At 45.2% G+C, this 18,155-nt stretch overlaps 1 protein-coding gene and 1 pseudogene across 1 annotated transcript in view; both read right to left on the reverse strand.

Annotated features, from left to right (window-relative positions):
- STARD9 (StAR related lipid transfer domain containing 9) overlaps nucleotides 1-14,520 on the reverse strand; it is a 109,286-nt gene extending 94,766 nt beyond the window's left edge. The window contains exons 1-3 of the mRNA XM_070424385.1: nucleotides 14,388-14,520; nucleotides 11,598-11,667; nucleotides 9,871-9,987 (exon numbers count right to left, since the gene is read on the reverse strand). Of these exons, the coding sequence (XP_070280486.1) occupies nucleotides 9,871-9,987; nucleotides 11,598-11,667; nucleotides 14,388-14,434 (234 nt within the window). The 5' untranslated portion in view covers nucleotides 14,435-14,520. The remainder of the gene's footprint in view (nucleotides 1-9,870; nucleotides 9,988-11,597; nucleotides 11,668-14,387) is intronic.
- LOC139016392 (barrier-to-autointegration factor pseudogene) lies at nucleotides 7,427-9,941 on the reverse strand (annotated as a pseudogene).
- Nucleotides 14,521-18,155: the final 3,635 nt, after the last annotated feature.

Genomic DNA, 18,155 nt, shown 5'->3' on the forward strand with positions numbered 1-18,155 from the left:
AGAGGGAAAAAAATGAGTTAGAGATGAAGCCAAGAAAATGACCTTATTCCTTTAAAATCCAGCCCATGGACATGCTTACAGAGCTGAGCAGCTGTGCCGCTGGCAGAGGGAACATACTGAAATGGCGATCTCCCTTCCCCCACTCATGCCTGCAGAGCCCATTCAATTATTGCACAAAAAAAGGCTTTTTCTTATAAAATTCTCTCCCTTCTACTTCTGTCTCCATCTTGGTTGGGAAGAAATAGCACTAGTGATGGAATGTACACAGCTCTGCAAATATTCATGAGAAAATGCTTTGACGCCCACACACTCCCCAGTTCCCTTGCACATACATGCATTAGGGAAAAGGGATGCACAGAGGAACTAAGTCTATGGTTTTCTAACTTACGCAAACCACAAGGCCAAAACAGGCAGCAAGATCCAAAAGGCAGAGTCCCAAGTTCTCTCTCATCCACTGAACCATAAGTTGAATAATTAATTCAATAACCATTCATTTAAGACATGCAGCACTGAAAATACAGAAATGGAGCTGTGTGTCATGCAGCATTTGAGAGCTTGGACTTTGGAGTCTCGCAGTAAAAGGCTTGAATGACTGTTCCATCACTTGGTTGTGTGACCTTAAAGGCAGCTACTCAACCTATTTGAGCCTTTCCCTAAAATGAAGATAACAATATCTACTGTAAATAATGATAGGATACTAACAGCATCTTCCCCTCTGTGAACTCTCAAATCCCTTCTCACCTTTGTTTCTTCTTCATGTTTTCCCCCTCCTCTTGAGCCTCTTAAGTCCCTCCTCAGTTTCAGTAATTATTCTGCCTTCTTGACTCTTTCCCTAAAGCCTGCATTCACACTCCGAGTTCAGGAGATACCAAAGAAGTGAGGCATAAAAAAAAAAGTGAGGGCCATACTCCTTCTCTCCACCTCATCATACTCACCTTCTGAGGCATGAAGTGATAGATCATTTGTCTTTATTTTATAATCAGTTCGGATCCCCAGACAGAAATGCTGCTTCCAAGTGCAGCCTGGTCACACTATAATAATAGGCACTCAATCCTCCCGCATCCTACTAGATTAGTGGTTCTCAACCTTCCTAATGCCGCGACCCTTTAATACAGTTCCTCATGTTGTGGTGACCCCCAATTTCATTGTTACAAATTGAACATAATTAAAGCATAGTAATTAATCACACACAAAAATGTAATTATATATGTGTTTTCCAATGGTCTTAGGTGACACCTGTGAAAGGGTCGTTCAACCCCAAAGGGGTCACGACCCACAGGTTGAGAACCGCTGTACTAGATGGCAATAGTGCAGCTGCCTCATCTTGACTGAGTACAGAGCCAGGAGTAGGTCCAATCTTAAAGAAAAATGTCTTTCCTTGGGATTCTGCTAAGAGCACATTTCCAGCCATGCAGGAACCTCTGTGTTGTAGTTCATGTTCCCTGTCACTAGAATAAGCATTAGGCATTTCCCTACAAGATTACACATAATTCTGGATTGGTCAAAAAGAAAAAAAAATCTATAACTTATTTTTGTCTCTCTAGGCCTTTGTCTTTAAGTGTCTTGAGTGGTCTCTAGCATTTCTAATATCGGCATTCTGGAATTCTAAAGTCAAACTATTTACCTACCATATAAGAGAGTTTAAAGATTCTGCATAATTACTTTTCATGTCCTAAATACATATCCTGTGACGTTTAATTGGAAATCCCCTATTTTATCCTAATGGCAACGAAGACTGGTGGATTCTAATACACCATAAACTGCTAAAATCACCACGTTCCATACTTGCAGAGTATTATTACCACCTTCCTATACTATTCCATGCAGAATATGAGGTGTGCCACACTGGTAGTGGCTTTCCTCTTGGTTCCTGCAGGGAGCCCTTTAATCATTTGGGGCGGGGGTCCTCTGAAGCCTCTCCAAGTTCCTGACATCCTCAAGTTGAAGTCCGGAACTGGAGAAAATATTCACCAAAGAATCTGTCACACACACACACACACACACACACACAAACACACACACACACACACGTGCGCGCGCTCTCTCTGTTTCTGTCTTTGTCTCTGTCTCTCCTCTTTGATGGTAGACAATGGATATACTCTGTTTGATGTTCAGTGTATGTGGAGACTAAACAACTATTAAAACAACAAGTACAATCACATTGACACTGTAAGTTCAGTTTTGTATTCAGTGGTTGTGGGGAGGAAATCTCTGGTTCACTCACGTGACTTTTTATCTGGAAAAGTTACAAGTGCTTTAGGTATTGTGTTTTAGCTAAATAACAGACCATTTCAAAGTAAAGATTCCCAGGAGAATAGGAGCAATTGCTTTCCAACAAGGGCTGGGTAGCTTTTTGTTTCTGGACATGCTTTCTGTTGACTCAGTCTGCACTTGCTTTGACAGCCAATTACAGTCCTTGGTGGGTAAAGCTGAGTTAATGCTCCTCATGGAAAGTTTTACAAACACACAATCACCCAAACACAATACGCTAGGCAGAGGACTCCGGTTCCAACAGATGTTCTGGATCAGAAGGGAGGGAGGGAAGATAATTTTCCAAATAGAGCATGCTGATCCCAGAAGGGATCATAAGCGGATTCAAAGAAGAGATTTTTCAAATCCAGTTCAGCTCTTAGAAGCATGGGCCTTGCTTCTCTCATACTGAGATCATGGTAATCACACAACAGGGATCCAAGCCATAGCACTCATGACCTCCCTTATTCAACTCCCGGTTGCCAAGCCCTGGGCTAGGTACTTTACATAAGTATTTCATTTCCTCCTCACAATAATTGAAGTTGGAGAAACTAGGACTCAGAGAGGTTAAGTGATTTGTCCAAAGAAAGTCAGCTAAGTGGCTGTGCCTGAATACAAATCCAGGTTTAACTTCAGAGAAGTACATTAACTTTAATATCAATTCAAGCCAGATAAAAATGTAGGACAATTCTGGAGAAGCCTTGGCAAGTCCAAATATTAACAGACTAAAAACACAATTCAGACCTGTAACAACCCGCCTTAAGAATGAGAAGTGGTTTACCATTTGCGACAGCATGGATGGGCCTGAAGAGTATTATGCTGAGTGAAATAAGTCACTCAGAGAAAGACAAATACCATAAGATTTCACTTATATGTGGAATCTAAAGAACAATATAAACGAACAAATAAAACAGAAGCAGATTCATAGATACAGAGAACAGACTGATGGTTGCCAGAGGGAAAGAGGGCTAGGGGACTTGGTGAAAAAGGTCAAGAGATTAAGAAGTACAAATTGGTAGTTACAAAATAGTCACGAGAATGTAAAGTACAGCATGGGGAATATAGTCAATAATATTCTAATTACTACGTATGGTGCCAGGTGGGTACTAGAAACATCAGGGGGAAAATATTATAAAGTATATGATTGTCTAACCACTGTACTGTGCAAACTAATACAAAATAATATTGAATGTAAATTGTACCTGAAAATTTTTTTAATTTTAAAAAAGAATGAGAGGCTAATGACACTAGGGTCATGGGGTAATGGACAAGATAGTTGATATGATTCCCTGCCATCCCTACCATCCACTACAGTCTTTTCTCTCTCTCTTTCACCTTCCCCTTCTCTCCTTTTCCATCCCTTCCTTTTCCTCTATCCTTTCCCCCCCCCCTTTTTTACATTGTAGTGTAGTGAAGAATATGAACTTTGCATTAAGATGATCCTGTGTTCAAATCTAAGACTCATTTCTGACTTTTGGTAGATCATGTACTAGTAACATCTCTTAACCTAAATTTCCTCAACTACCTATAAAAGAAGGTCTACCTTTTAGGCTATTGAAGGTATCAAACCAGATAATGTTTACAAAGAAATGACCAGGTCACTAGTAGACTAAATGGGACTTTTTTAACTTTGGGAGTTAGTGAGGCTTGGTGGAAATAGCATGCAATTTAGATTTGAACAGTCTTGGATTTGAATCCCTGCTCTACCTTTACTGGCCAAGTCTTGTAAACTTTCTGTGCCTCGGTTCCTTACCTATAAAATGGAGTAAATAATATAGATTTAATATATTTGGGGAGATAATCAAAAGAAAGGATAGCCCAGGTTGGTGTGGGTCAGTTGGTTGAGTGTTGTCCCATGCACTGAAAGGTCACTAGTTCAATCCATACCCAGGTTGCAGGTTCAATCTCCATAGGGGTGCATACAGGAGGCAACCAATTGATGTCACATTGGTGTCTCTCTCTCTCTCTTAAAAAAAAAATCAGCTCTACCTGGTTTGGCTCCACGGATAGAGCGTCGGCCTGCAGGTTGAAGGGTTGCGGGTTCAATTCTGGTCAAGAGCACATGCCCTGGTTGTGGGCTGGATCCCCAGTGGGGGCGTGCAGGAGGCAGCCAATTGATGATCCCCTCTCATCATTGATGTTTCTATCTCTCTCTCCCTCTCCCTTCCTCTCTGAAATCAATAAAAAATATTTTTTAGAATATATGGATATTTTCCTGGCTGGTGTGACTCAGTGGTTGACCCATGGAGGTCACAATTTGATTCCCAGTCAGGGCACATGCTCAGGTTGTGGGCTCAGTCCCCAGTAAGGGACGTGCAGGAAGCAGCCCATTGATGATTTTCATCATTGATGTTTCTGTTTCTCTCTCTCCCTTCCTCTCTCTGAAATAAATAAAAACATGTATTTTATAGGATATTTAACAAATAAAGCTGCCTCTCAGTAGAACTTGCAGTAGCTGATTTGTTCTCTAGATGCCCATGTTTGTTAACACCTGATCTATTTATTTATTAAGAACTGAGAATGGCTAAAGCACAAAGGAACCTTGAACTTATCTTTTGAGACTGTAAAATATGAAAAGAGGGAGGTAGAATGATACAATGCAATGAAAAGACCAACATAAGAAGCATGTGTCTAATACTACTTCTGCATTAACTGCCTGTATAACCCCATGTGAGTCACACAGCTATATCTGAAACATGAAGGGTTGCAATAAATTAGTGGGCAGTGTCTAGAAACATTTTTTTTTAATATTTTATTGATTTTTTACAGAGAGGAAGGGAGAGAGATAGAGAGTTAGAAACATCGATGAGAGAGAAACATCGATCAGCTGCCTCCTGCACACTCCCCACTGGAGATGTGCCCGCAACCCAGGTACATGCCCTTGACCGGAATCGAACCCGGGACCCCTCGGTCCCCAGACCGACGCTCTATCCACTGAGCCAAACCGGTTTCGGCTAGAAACATTTTTTATTATCATAGTTGGGATTACTACTGGCATCTAGTGGGTAGAGGCCAGCGATACTGCTAAACATCCTACAGTGCACAGGACAGACCCCCAACAACAAAGAACTATCTGGCCAAAATATCAACCTTGGCCTGGATGACTGCTAAGTTCCCTTCGAGCTCTCACATTCTAAGAGACCATGATGAGGCAGCACCAACTTCAAACAGGGGAAGTTTGAACATCTACCAAGGAATAGCTTATAATGTTGCTCAAAATTCCTCTAAGGACAGTGGGGGAAATTTTTCCCTCAAATATTTGGATATTCTGAGATTAGGGCTGTATTTCTGAGGGTGATGACAGTCCTTCCTTCACAACAAGAAAAGACCCAGAGATGGAGGAGGCACAGGCCTCCAGGGACTTGGTCCCTCTTTGCTGTTAAAATCAGTGCTTCCAAAGCCATGAGTTTCCTTCTGGGCAAGAAGATTATTTAACTAATTCTGAATCAAGGTCAGAATAAGATATGATACACACAACAGCAGAGATGAATCTCGACTACATGAAAGAAGCCAAACTAAAAAACAAAAAAAGAAAAAAAAAAAAAGCCAGACTCAAAAGATTACACACAGTTTTATTACATTTGTAGACATCCTGGAACAAAAGGCTACACTCTGTTTTATTAGATGTATAGATATCCTATAGATAAAACTATAGGGACAGAAAACAAATCAGTGGTTACCAGTGTGTGGGGGTAAGAAGAAGCTTGACTACAAAGCAACATGAAGGAATTTGGGGGTGATGCCCTGTTTTTTATATGATGGTAAACTACACAACTGTGTTTGTCAAAACTCATAGAATTGTACACTAAAAGGGTGAATTTTACTGTATCTAAATTATACTTCAATAGGACTGACCCCTTTCTCTACAACCCGCTAAATATGATCGCCAATCCTGCAGAGAAGATAGCTGCATGTTGGGAGAGGATAAAGTGGATGACACCTAAATTGTTTCCCATCCCAAGTCCTATGATTTTAGGATAATCTGCCTCTCCTACTCCCTGGTGACCTCAGAGCCATAGTGATTAGGGTGAACTCTAGACTCCAATCTCCGAGTCAGAGTCCCTCTGACCAAATCATATGGGTGTGAGTCCTGCCACCATTCTGGGACCTCTGGCCCTACTCCATCTCGTGACAAAGTTTCCTTTCCTTCTCCCTCCTATCCTGACTCCCCTTGGGACCAATGAGGCCTTAGACAATTAATAAACAAGCAGAATCAACCTCAGGACACTCCAGTTTTATCTCTCTGCACAGGCTTCCTGTCCAAAATCCCATTTGATCTTTCCATCGAACTTCAAATCATATGAGGCAACAAAGGAAAAAACGTATTTCTGAATCCTCCTCATCTATGGACTTCTAGGCTTCCACTAGGTTATTTTTATACATTTAAACTACATAAATGTAAAATGTGAGCCTCACACAAAATCATACCCCAGCTTATTGAGATATATATGTGTGTGTGTGTGTGTGTGTGTGTGTGTGTATATATATATATGTAGTTTTTTTATTTACAAATATACACACACCTCCCAGATTATTGATGTATCAAATGTTACACAAAACAGTTCTTTTTTCTTAGGTACAGAACAGCCCGCTCTAGCTGTGCTATGGCCAGGGAGGACTGAAATAGCTATCAGTACGTTCACACTTTCTACTAATAGGAAGAGCACTGCCTTCTATGCCACAAATACAGTCACAACTGTGAACTGCTGTAGACAGTCCATCCTCTTATCTGAGAATCGGTTTCTTTCCTGGCTCTTCTTGGAGAATCTCAGTAAAACAATTACAAATAGCAGTAATTGCCGAAACCGGTTTGGCTCAGTGGACTGAGCGTCGGCCTGCGGACTGAAAGGTCCCAGGTTCGATTCCGGTCAAGGGCATGTACCTGGGTTGCGGGCACATCCCCAGTAGAAGATGTGCAAGAGGCAGCTGATCGATGTTTCTCTCTCATCGATGTTTCTAACTCTCTATCTCTCTCCCTTCCTCTCTGTAAAAAATCAATAAAATATATTTAAAAAAAAAAACAAATAGCAGTAACCAGACACCTCAGCAATACTTGGGTGCTGGGATACAAATCAAGGGCCATTAGACAAGCCTGCACCTGCCAGTCCCCTCATCTCCAAAGGACAGAGAAGGCTCTGCAGGGGCCATGTAATGCCCACACTGCCTTTTCCTGCTGAGGATTTACAGCAAATCCAGTTTGACTGCAAAGGTAGGGTGCTCATATTATAACAGAAAGAACCCACAGAGACAACAAACCCCACAATGGTCTCAGGTCTAGTTTCCACAGGTTCCCCTCAAAAGGTTTAGAACTATCCAATCATCTTCAGAAATGTACATCAACGGAAGATCAGTGCTGTCCTCTAAGTCACTCAAGCTTGATAGCACTGTTCCTTTGGCATAACTAGAAAGTTGCACAAAAGACTAAAATACTGCCCTAGCCGGTTTGTCTCAGTGGATAGACTCAGCATCAGCCGGCAGACTGAAGGGTCCCAGGTACGATTCCAGTCAAGGGCACGTGTCTCATTTATAGACCAGATTCCCAGCCCTGGTCAGGGCTCCTGTGGGAAGCATCCAATCTATGTTTCTCTCTCTGTTTCTCTCCCCCGTCCCTTCCATGCTCTCTAAATAACAATGGAAAAAATATCCTCGGGTGAGGATTAACAAAAACAAACAAAAAAGACTAAAATACTTAGAAAACACTTTGGCTTTTTATCCAAAGGAATATAGACAGATAGGCAATTGTTGTCCAGGGTTCTCCCCAAAATATTTCCCTTTCCAACGGTATTTTCTAATGACATACTCCTGTAGTGTTTTCAGATGTATAAGTATGATGATACTGATCCATGAAGGCCAAATAAATGATATTTCTAATTTTAGGGATGGATTTTCATAGAATCCCTGGACTTTGCTGGGGTGAGGGCCATTGTCTGTGGTCATAGAATTGAATGAGGCAAGGCTTGCTGGCCACCATGGGGACTGAAGTCATGACCTTAGACAGGACAAATCAGAACAATGCTGTTGTTTCACGGAAACAGAGGGAAGTCCTGTAGATCCACCCGGTAAGACCTGCTGCCTCGGGAACTTGTGAGAGAGCTAGGCAGCACTACCAGACACAGGAAGCATGACCAACAGCCTTAGCTGATCCTCTCAGTCCTCTCAATCCTCATCGGGTCAACAAAATTCACCTCTTACATACTAGTACATTGATGGCTGGTAGACTAGCTGTCTATCTAGCCCAGGGGTGGGCAAACTTTTTGACTCGAGGGCCACAGTGGGTTCTTAAACTGGACCGGAGGGCCGGAACAAAAGCATAGATGGAGTGTTTGTGTGAACTAATATAAATTCAAAGTAAACATCATTACATAAAAGGGTACGGTCTTTTTTTTTTTTTTAGTTTTATTCATTTCAAACGGGCCGCATCTGGCCCGAGGGCCGTAGTTTGCCCACGGCTGATCTAACCCCTTACACTCAACCTAGGAGCACAAGCCTAAGGCACAAAGAAGATACTAGCCTCTAGGATTCCTGGGCCCTTCCATTGCATGTAACACAAGGCCAAGTTTTTTGTTTGTTTGTTTTGTTTTTTTGGGGTTTTTTGGAAGGCCACTGACTTTATTGATTTAAAAAACTTTATATGGACAGTGACTGTTTTGCCAAAAGAGAAGCCAAATGTCATTAAACAGACCAGGGGTGAGAGTAGGGACCAGAAATCCACTCAGAAAAGCTGATTACCGACCTGAAACTGGCAGGGGAAAGAGAAGGGAGATGCATGCAAGAGTGAGAATTCCAAAAAAGTTGAAATGGTGAGGGGAGAGAACTCCCCCAGAGACCCAGAGGACATCGGTGGTGAGCAGACAGCAATCGTTTCCTTGGTAGAGGACAAGGGAGTAGTCCCCACTGAGCTGCAAACTCTGAAGACTCCAGGCTGGCGTTAGGGATGGGGGGCTCCCCAGAGAGCATCACAAGAAGGCGTCACACCACTCTCGAAGGCACCCAAAGCAGTCCCGGGACTGCTTGGCATTGGCGCCACATGTGTCCTTTAGCCATTCCCGGAAGAGGTATTCATCTTTCTTTAGCACCAGAAACTGGCCAAGGACCCCATAAGCCTTGTCAAAGCCCCTTTCCTCCAGCTTCTTGGCCAGGACTTCACCGATCCCGGCCAGGCTCCCCACTTGCTTTTCCCCCATGGGCTCTGCCACGAAGTCTCGGTGCTTTTGGGAGGTTGTCATCTTGATCAGGATTAATCTCCTCTGTTTTCCAGGCTGGGCCCTGCTCCGGGCCTGGCGCTCATCGGCAGTTCCAGCTCCCGTCACAAGGCCAAGTTTGAGATGAGCCCATTCACTTACCATAGGAGCAGACCACTACCTAAACTAACTTGTACCCACTGAATCATGCTGAGCCCGAAGCCTAAATAAACACTAGCCAAGTCCCATGCCCTGAGCAAGCAGTCCTTTCCTCTTTCTGAAACTGATGCCTCTGACTACCACTTTTTAGATTAAACATCATTAGTTTCTAACCAAATTACTATAAGTAAGAAATATGAAGGGTCCAGATTCCATGTTAATTTCCCAATAATTATACCGTTACGAAAAACTGATTAGAGTGAAGGAAAAATGACATTACCACATCCTGAGATGCATATTGGGGGTCCTCTGGGTTGACTGACCAGTAGCAGTAATCAAAGCCGAATGCCACAACCTTCTCCCGGGTGTCGCCAAAGCCATCTGATCGGCTGTCCACCTAAAATCAAACATAGGATCCAGTGTCTTCTCTATTATAATATCAGAATCTGGCTAGTGGGACTAATTTCCTCTCTGCTGTAGCGAGAGAGACCTGAACTGGCCATGAGACTCTTTATGATATCTACCTAAAAAAGAAAACAAGTAACCTCTGTCCTCATCTTGTTAGGTTCAATAAAGCCGCAGAGAATTAATTAAATATCTGTTTATCATACTATCATGTATCTGCCACCAAATGAGATATAGGACACCTTGGGAGAGAAACCTTTACATCTCCAGGCATCTTCTTATCACTATCATTATTCCCTCTAAGTATTTCTATAGCAGACACAGAAATACATGAATACTTTAGTCCCTGGGCCTGACAGGCTCTATTAACCTAAGGCTTTCACAGTGAATTAGAAAGCATATTGGACAGACGAGCTAGGACCAATCCAACTGCCCAAGGTAAATGAAGACAGAGCCAGAGCTTGGAACTGTACCGACAACCTCAAGGTACTGTGCTGGGGAGAATGGCATTCACAGAAATGCCTGTATTTTCTATTTAAAATTTAGACTCTGGGCAGGGAGAGACAACCCCTAGCAGTAGGATCCACAGATCACAGGAGAATGAAGCTGTCAGAATGACTAAGAGATTCTTAGGTAACTGACCTCAGGGAAGCAACCAGCCAGCAAGGTGTGCAAGAGGCAGATTAGAGTTTGATCTTGGCCAGGAATTATTAAGAACCAAAAATATGATCTCTCAGAACAAAACAGCTGAAGTGATTAGGCAACAGAGATAGAAGTAAGAGACAGCAAAGAATAAAAGGCCTTTTGTCCCCAGGGAGCTCCTGTTGACAGTTAGACGGTTCCTGTTCTCTTTTAGCAGAGGGCTACTGACAAAAGGAAACAGATCACATCACAGGAGTAACATGTGAGTGGGCATGGCTGGGAGGCCTGGGGTCCAGATAACCCTCACTCTGTTACCCTCCACTCTCCAAGGCACAGAAAGAATCTCTTCTACTAGCCTGGTAAGAGGGGAATGGGATGGAGGAAATTAGCCTTAGAGGCGGTGAGGGGTAAAGGAGGAAGTACCCAGAGTTTGTCCAATTGTGACTCAAATATCGGTCAAATCTGTGAAAGAGAATTTGTAACAAGACTCAGACTAGAGACTGACTCTCTTCTGAGGTCGGAAGGTTCTTACTTGGTCCTCACTGTGGCTAACATGAATCCTGCATTAGCAGATGCACACACCTCTAGACCAAATGACATGAAATGAGAGGCTTGGGACAAAGTCTAACTAGTTCTCAGGTGAGTTAAGTATACACATGGACTGTCCCCAACATGATTTAAGCTGGCCATGCCTGCCGCCACATACATTCCTTGTGTTTACTTTCAAAGAGGCTACTGACCGGTTTCCAAAACAGCTGCACCCTGTTTGATAGAACTTGGGCTGCAGCAGCAACATCCCCTGCACTTCTTTCCTTTCCTACTTTTTTATACTTGCTTGGTGGTTGGTCAAAGCTCTCCCACTCTCTCTCTACACATAAACACAAACACTTTCACCTCAGAAGCCCTGTAATGATACAAGCCCCTCAGTGCAGAGAAAAAGGAAAGCAATTTCAGGCTTACCTTTAAATTCCTGATTTTTGCCACTTTGCCATCAATTTCCACAATAATTCTTCCTCCTTCTTTGGTCTCCCTAGAAACGAGACCCAAACCCATAAAAAACATTGCTTTTTTTTTCTTAATCAAGAAAAGAGAAGCTGAGCCCAGTGCTATTGGGACAAAATGTTTCCCTACTCCTGTCTCGGTAACTGCGGTGTCTGTCTACATAAGTGGCTGAAAGCATCAGATCTCCTGAATCTGTGTTCCTGAATCTTCAGCCGGCTATAATCACTCACACCTGGATGTCATCTGCAGTCCTGACAATCTATGTACTGCCTGCTGCTCAAGGCTCTTCACATGAGCTCAGTAAATAAGCTTTGTGCTTTTCTTTCCACCTCACTTTTGTTTACTGAGATGTTATTCTCTACTCTGACTGCAAGTAACAATTCTATTTCAACAGCATTTTCTTAATTTAATCCATGCTATCATAAATCCTTAGTTCCCAAGGAACAGAGAAGTTACTGTGAGGAGTAGTCAATGTTGTTAAACCGAGAACCCTTAAAAGCACAGTTTTGCAAAGAAGAGGATCTGCCAGAGGGCTCTGGCCAGGTAGCTCAGCTGGTTGGATTGTTCAAAAGGTTGTGAGTTCGATTCCCCGTCACAGCACATACCTAGGTTTCAGTTTCTATCCCTGGTCAGGGAATGTATGGGAGGCAAAAAAAAAAAAAAAAAAAAAGTGAGGATTAAAAGAAAATGATCTACCAGAGGCTACCCTCAGAGTAGCAGCTGCACCAATAAACACACCCCCCTCCCAGGCATGCCCTGGCTAGTTTGGCTCAATGGTGAGAGTGTTGGCCCAAGGACTGAAGGGTTGTGGGTTCAATTCCCGTCAAGGGCACATAGCTCAGTTGCAAGCTCAATCCCCGCCCTGGTTGGGGCATGTGTGGGAGGCAACCAATCACTGTGTCTCTCTCACACCAATGTTTCTCTCTGTCTCTCCCCGTTCCTTCTACTTTGAGAAAAAAATATCCTTGGGTGACAATTAACAAAAAAACAAACAAACAAAAAAGGCTAACAAACCAACCTTGAGCCACCACACCTGGTAAAGCAGAAGCCAGGTGTAATCAATTTACCAATCTACACACAGCAGCTCAGGCACATGATGCTTTCCTTCTTTTCTTCATTGTGCCCCTTTTGCCCTTTTCCTACTTTCTTCTCTGTTTTTCTGGTTTCTCCTCCCATCTCACTCCTCTTCTCATTATTCTGTCAACTACATGACTTCTCTTTTTTTAATTTAATTGTATTGTTTAAAGTATTACAGATAGTTGCACATATGTCTCCTTCGCCCCCGTCTCCCCCCATTGACATTCCCCCGGCCTCCCCTACCCCCCGACTGCATGACTTTTCAAAGCCAATCACCTCCATATCAGGACAAACACAATCCCTGCTAGCACCGAATTTTATTATGGGAGACAATACCTTCTTGAGCCTTCTGCCCAATTTTCAAGCCATGTTATGTCCTGGAAATTTTTTAACGTCCCAGATAATTCCAATATGTGCCACTGGTCCCAAATCACACTCTCCACAGCTTTATGTCCTATTACTCACCTCCCTCCACATACCCTCTCCCCAAACAACCAAACTGACCTGTTTCCTAACAGAGCAAGTCCTTTGCTCTGTATTTTACTACAGGGAGTGCTTTTTACAGCTTCTCCACCTACCAGCAAACTCTAATGCAGCGGTTCTCAACCTGTGGGTCACGATCCCTTTGGGGGTCAAACGACCCTTTCACAGGGGTCGCCTAAGACCATCGGAAAACACATATATAATTACGTATTGTTTTTGTGATTAATCACTATGCTTTAATTATGTTCAATTTGTAACAATGAAATTGGGGGTCACCACAACATGAGGAACTGTATTAAAGGGTCGCGGCATTAGGAAGGTTGAGAACCACCGCTCTAATAGGTCTTTAAAAACCAGTTCATGCATATATGCATAACCCACGGACACAGACCGTGGGGTGGTGAGGGCCTGGGGCAGGAGTGAGCTGGAGGGGTCGATGGGGGAAAAGGGGGACATAGGTAATACTTTCAACAATAAAGATTTTTTTAAAAAAGTTCAAGCACCAACCCTTCTGTGAAGCTTTCCCTGCCTTTCCAAACCCATGTATGGCAAGTTGGTGAAAAGGGGAAGAAATTATGTGGCTGGACACCGGACGCCTCAAGAGCTGAGAGGTGCGGAATGAGATGCAGCCATGAGGACGTGGGCACTGCCAACGCAGCTGCGAGAAGGGGCTGGAACCACCGCCCCCGTTTCCCAGATCTGCCGTCCAGCTGGGCCTCAGTGCCCCTCTCACACCTCACACTCGGCCTTTCTCCGCACCTTCGCGGAGAAACCCGCGTGCACCACCATTGCGCCTCGGTACTCGCGGGCACTCCAGAGCCACCAACAAGAGCGAGGACACTGACCAGCCCTCTCCCCGGCCCTTCTCCACGCACCCGGGAGGCGCGCCCAACTCGTGCCGCCAGACTTGAGCTGCGGCCCCTCGCAACTGCTGGCAGGACTCCAGGGACCCCGAACCGGGGCGGCCCACCCCTTTCCATCCAGGAGCCGCTATCCCCCGGGGCACCACGCGAAAGCTCCAGCCGAGGTCTCAACTCGCCAGGCCCTGAAGGTTTCCGGACCCCGGCCGCTGGGCCATGGGTGCCGGATGGCTCCAGCCGGAATCACTCCGGGGGGGTGGGGGGGGGCGGGGGCCTCGCCCTCCGAACTCACTTGACGCCTCCGGCGCCCCCTCCCGCCCGGACTCACCTCTGGCTGAGGGGCCGCACCCTCACGGCCACCCGCACGTTCGCCATCCCTCGGCCTCCGCCCAAGCCTGGCAAGCCGGCCCAGCCGCAGCATCACCCGCCCCAGCCCCAAACTCAGCCGCAGCCCCGGCCCGGCCCCTCCGCCCGCCGCGCCCCCCGGGGGGGCCCCGCCCCTGCGCGCGCCCAGGCCGGCCGGGGCGGTGCCTGTGAGCTCCCGCCAATCCTGAGCCCCGTGGGCGATGACGTTGTCCCGCTTAGCCCCGCCCACGAGCCTCTGGAGACGGCCTCGCCCAAACGCCCCCCTCATCGCGGCCGGGGCGGTGCCAGTGCAGTCTCCGCCAATCCTGAGCCCCGGGGCGGTGGCTCGCGGTGCGGGACCCCTGCGGCCGGGACTCTCCTGCTGGGAACTAGCTGTTGTTGTTCTCCGACTGCTTGACAGTGCCGGTGGCAGTCGAGTAAACCCGTTAAACCTTGGTGAACGCCTTCCAGTTTACAAAGTGACTTGCTAAATACTTTTATTCGCCGCATTGGCCCAAGCTGTCACGTCTTTGGTTAAATTTTAGGGGCAGAAATGAACTGGGGAACACGGTTGTTTTTGCAGTTCCCAGCTAAGAGCGGGGGTCTTTCTTTGAGGAGTCCTAGGGGGGAAGAAGTTTAGAGTGCCCACTAGCGAGCTCTCGATTGTGCTGGAAACCTCGTGGCCACCCTGGCAGTGTCTGTGGTCCCAGAGGGAATGCTTTTGGACAGAATTGGTTCATTAATTCATCCAGGAAATAACCATTGAGTACCCACCAAAAGAGTTAAATGCTCTTCTAAGGCGTTGGCGATACAGTCGTCTCCTTCGTGGAAATTGAAATCTACAGGGAAAAGAGACAATAAGTAAAAAAAATGTATACTATGTCACATGGTGCTAAGTGACATTTTTTAAAAAGCCCGGAAAGGAAGATGGTCTCTCTGTGTATGTAGGGGAAAGATGCTATTTTATATAGGATCTTCAAGAAAGACCTCACAGAGAAGGTGACACTTGACTAGATTTTAAGAAAGGGAGGGAGGTATGCAGGTAGTCATTTACTTAACAACGAGAGGCCTGGTGCATGAATGCGTGCACATTGAAAGGAAATTAATTAGAGGAAATATTTTAATATTGCTATTCGCCCTTTCTCTATAATAGGAGTGTCAACCAAATTCACGATCGACAAGGACAGATTGAAACACACATGTGCGATTGGTGCCAGCTAGAGCTTTATATGTATCATGCATGAGCAAGTCAACTTAGCCTTTTGTAGATATAGAATAAACTTTCTTAATTAGACCTGCTTTCTGAGATAGCAAAACTTTTTCCAACCCAGTGAAGTACCCCTTCTCTTTCAGGTAATTGTCAGCAACACAGCAGTAAATTGAAAGGGCGAGGGCTACACCCTCCACCTTGCCCCAGGGTAAGGGCTACGACCTTGGCCACGTGCTTGGCAAGAAGGTTCTTCCCTGAAGTCTAAGACTCTGCTAGCCACACCCAGGAACAAGACATCGACTTGCGCCTGGCCAATCGGCAGAGCACAGTCCTTTCTCCTCCCCTTACTCCAACCCCCCCCCTTTAAAACCCATCTCTAGGCAGGGTTCGGTCTCTTGGTCACTTGGCTAGCTGATGTGTCAGTGAGTCTGGTGGATGGAGAGCTTAAGCTAGCTTGAAATACAGATTCTTATGCTTTTGCATCGGATTGGCTGGCTCCCTGATGTGGTTTCTTGGGAATCTTGAAATCTGGGCATAACATAAATATCAACACGAAACAGATTATTATTGTAGATCACACAGGGAGAACAAAGGGTAAAATATTTAACTGCAGCAGTGTGTGACTATATTCTGTGCAGTGAGAAAACCTGAAGTCATTTTCAAGGTCCACCATTTTTTACTTCTTTTCAGTCGGGTCAAGTTTCTAAGCTTTCTAAATCTGTTTTCCGGCTAATGAAAAGAAAATAGGATTCCACCAAGTCTCCTATCTATCTACTCCAGGACTTCTGTGAAGATCATATGAGATGAGGCACGGAAAAATGCTTCACACACATTTGGTTAAAGTGTGAAATGTTTCTACCCGGCTATAAAGCAAGTCGTGTTCCTGGGCTGAAGAAACTGCAAGGAGGCTAGTTGCTAGAGAGGGGAAGCCAGGTGTTGCTATGTGACGTCATTACTTAGCACCCACATGCACCATTTCCGGGCTGGACTGGGCTGTGGGCTGCATTTTGCACCATCGGGTCTCAGCAGCATCGGCTGCAATTTGGTGGGGAGTCACTCTGGGGTGGTGGTGGGGCCTGTGTCCCACTTGGGGGAAGCCGAGTGTTGCTTTGTGGGCATCAGGTTTGGGGGTGCTGTTTCTCTGTAAATGGCCAGTGCGCCTCACAGCAGCTCCTGCATTGAGCAACTGCTCCCTGATGGTCACGCAGGGAGAACAAAGGGTAAAATATTTAACAGCAGCAGTGCACATCATAGTGACTGGTCGGATGGGCACTTAGCATATTAGCCATATATATTAGAGGCCCAGTGCACAAAATTCATGCTTTGATAGGGTCTCTAGCGGCTGCATGCACTGTGGCTGGCCAACCAGATCAGTCAGGGGACAGCCCCTCCCCCCAGCTGGCCACACCCCTGACTGGCTCCCCCATCCTGATTGGGGGCGGGGTCAGCAGGCCAACCGCCTGCAGCCCCTCCCCCCGGCCAGCAAGGCCCCTGATCAGCCCTCCCACCCAGACTGGGGGCGGTATAGGCTGGCCAAGTGCCCACGGCCCCTCCCCGCCGCTGGCCCAGCCCAATCGGCCCCCATCAGGGAGGCTGGCCAACCCCCACCTGTGCACAAATTCATGCACCAGGCCTCTAGTAAATAAATAAAAATTAAAAGAAAAGTATGCAGTTATCTGGAAGAAGAACAATTCCAGACACAGAGAACAGACCAATGTAAAAGACCTGAGCTTGGAGAGAGCATGGAATGTTAGATGAACAGCAAGAAAGCTAGTGGGGTACAATGGAGTGACAGAGTCATTAGAGGTAGCATGAGGCCATGGTAAAGTTTTTAGATTTTATTCTAGGTGAGCTGGAAAAAACCACTGGAAATTTTTAAGGAGAAGAATAAAATATGATTTATATTTTTGGAAGATGACTCTGACTGCTGTTTTGAGACTATTCTGATGAATGGGGAAGGATGTGAACCCAAGAGAGACCAGTCAGGAGACTAGACTAGTACTCCAGTGGTGGTAATAGAGACAATGAGTCACATCAGGCATGTTCCTGAAGCAGTTCACCTACCCAGTCTCTTCTCTCTCATCTATTTCAAAATACTCTTCCCTAAAGTATTGGGGCAGGGGCAGCTGGTTTACAGTTCAGATGCACCTGAAATCCTAATCTTCTGATGGCTTCTCTACTCACTGTGCTTTGCAGTGAAAAGAATCACTGTATTAGGGAAAACAGTATGGAGGTTTCTCAAAAAAATTACAACTACCTTATGATCCAGCAATACAACTTCTGGGTATTTAACTGAAGAAAATAAAAGTACTATCTTGAAAATATATCCACACCTCCATATTTATTGCAGCATTATTCACAATTAGCCAAATCGTAGAAACAAACTATGTGTGCCAGAAATAGGGATGAAGACTATCCTATGTAATAAAAGCATAATATGCAAATCGACCAAACAGCCAAACAGCAGACTGACCATCCAGTCAACCATCCGGACGACCATCCAGGACCACACTATGACACCTATTGGCACCAGGCCAGCCA

This window comes from Myotis yumanensis, unplaced genomic scaffold (genome assembly GCF_028538775.1).
Source record: "Myotis yumanensis isolate MYYU_CA2020_CCGP unplaced genomic scaffold, mMyoYum1.0.hap1 SCAF_1, whole genome shotgun sequence".
Classification (NCBI taxonomy): domain Eukaryota; kingdom Metazoa; phylum Chordata; class Mammalia; order Chiroptera; family Vespertilionidae; genus Myotis; species Myotis yumanensis.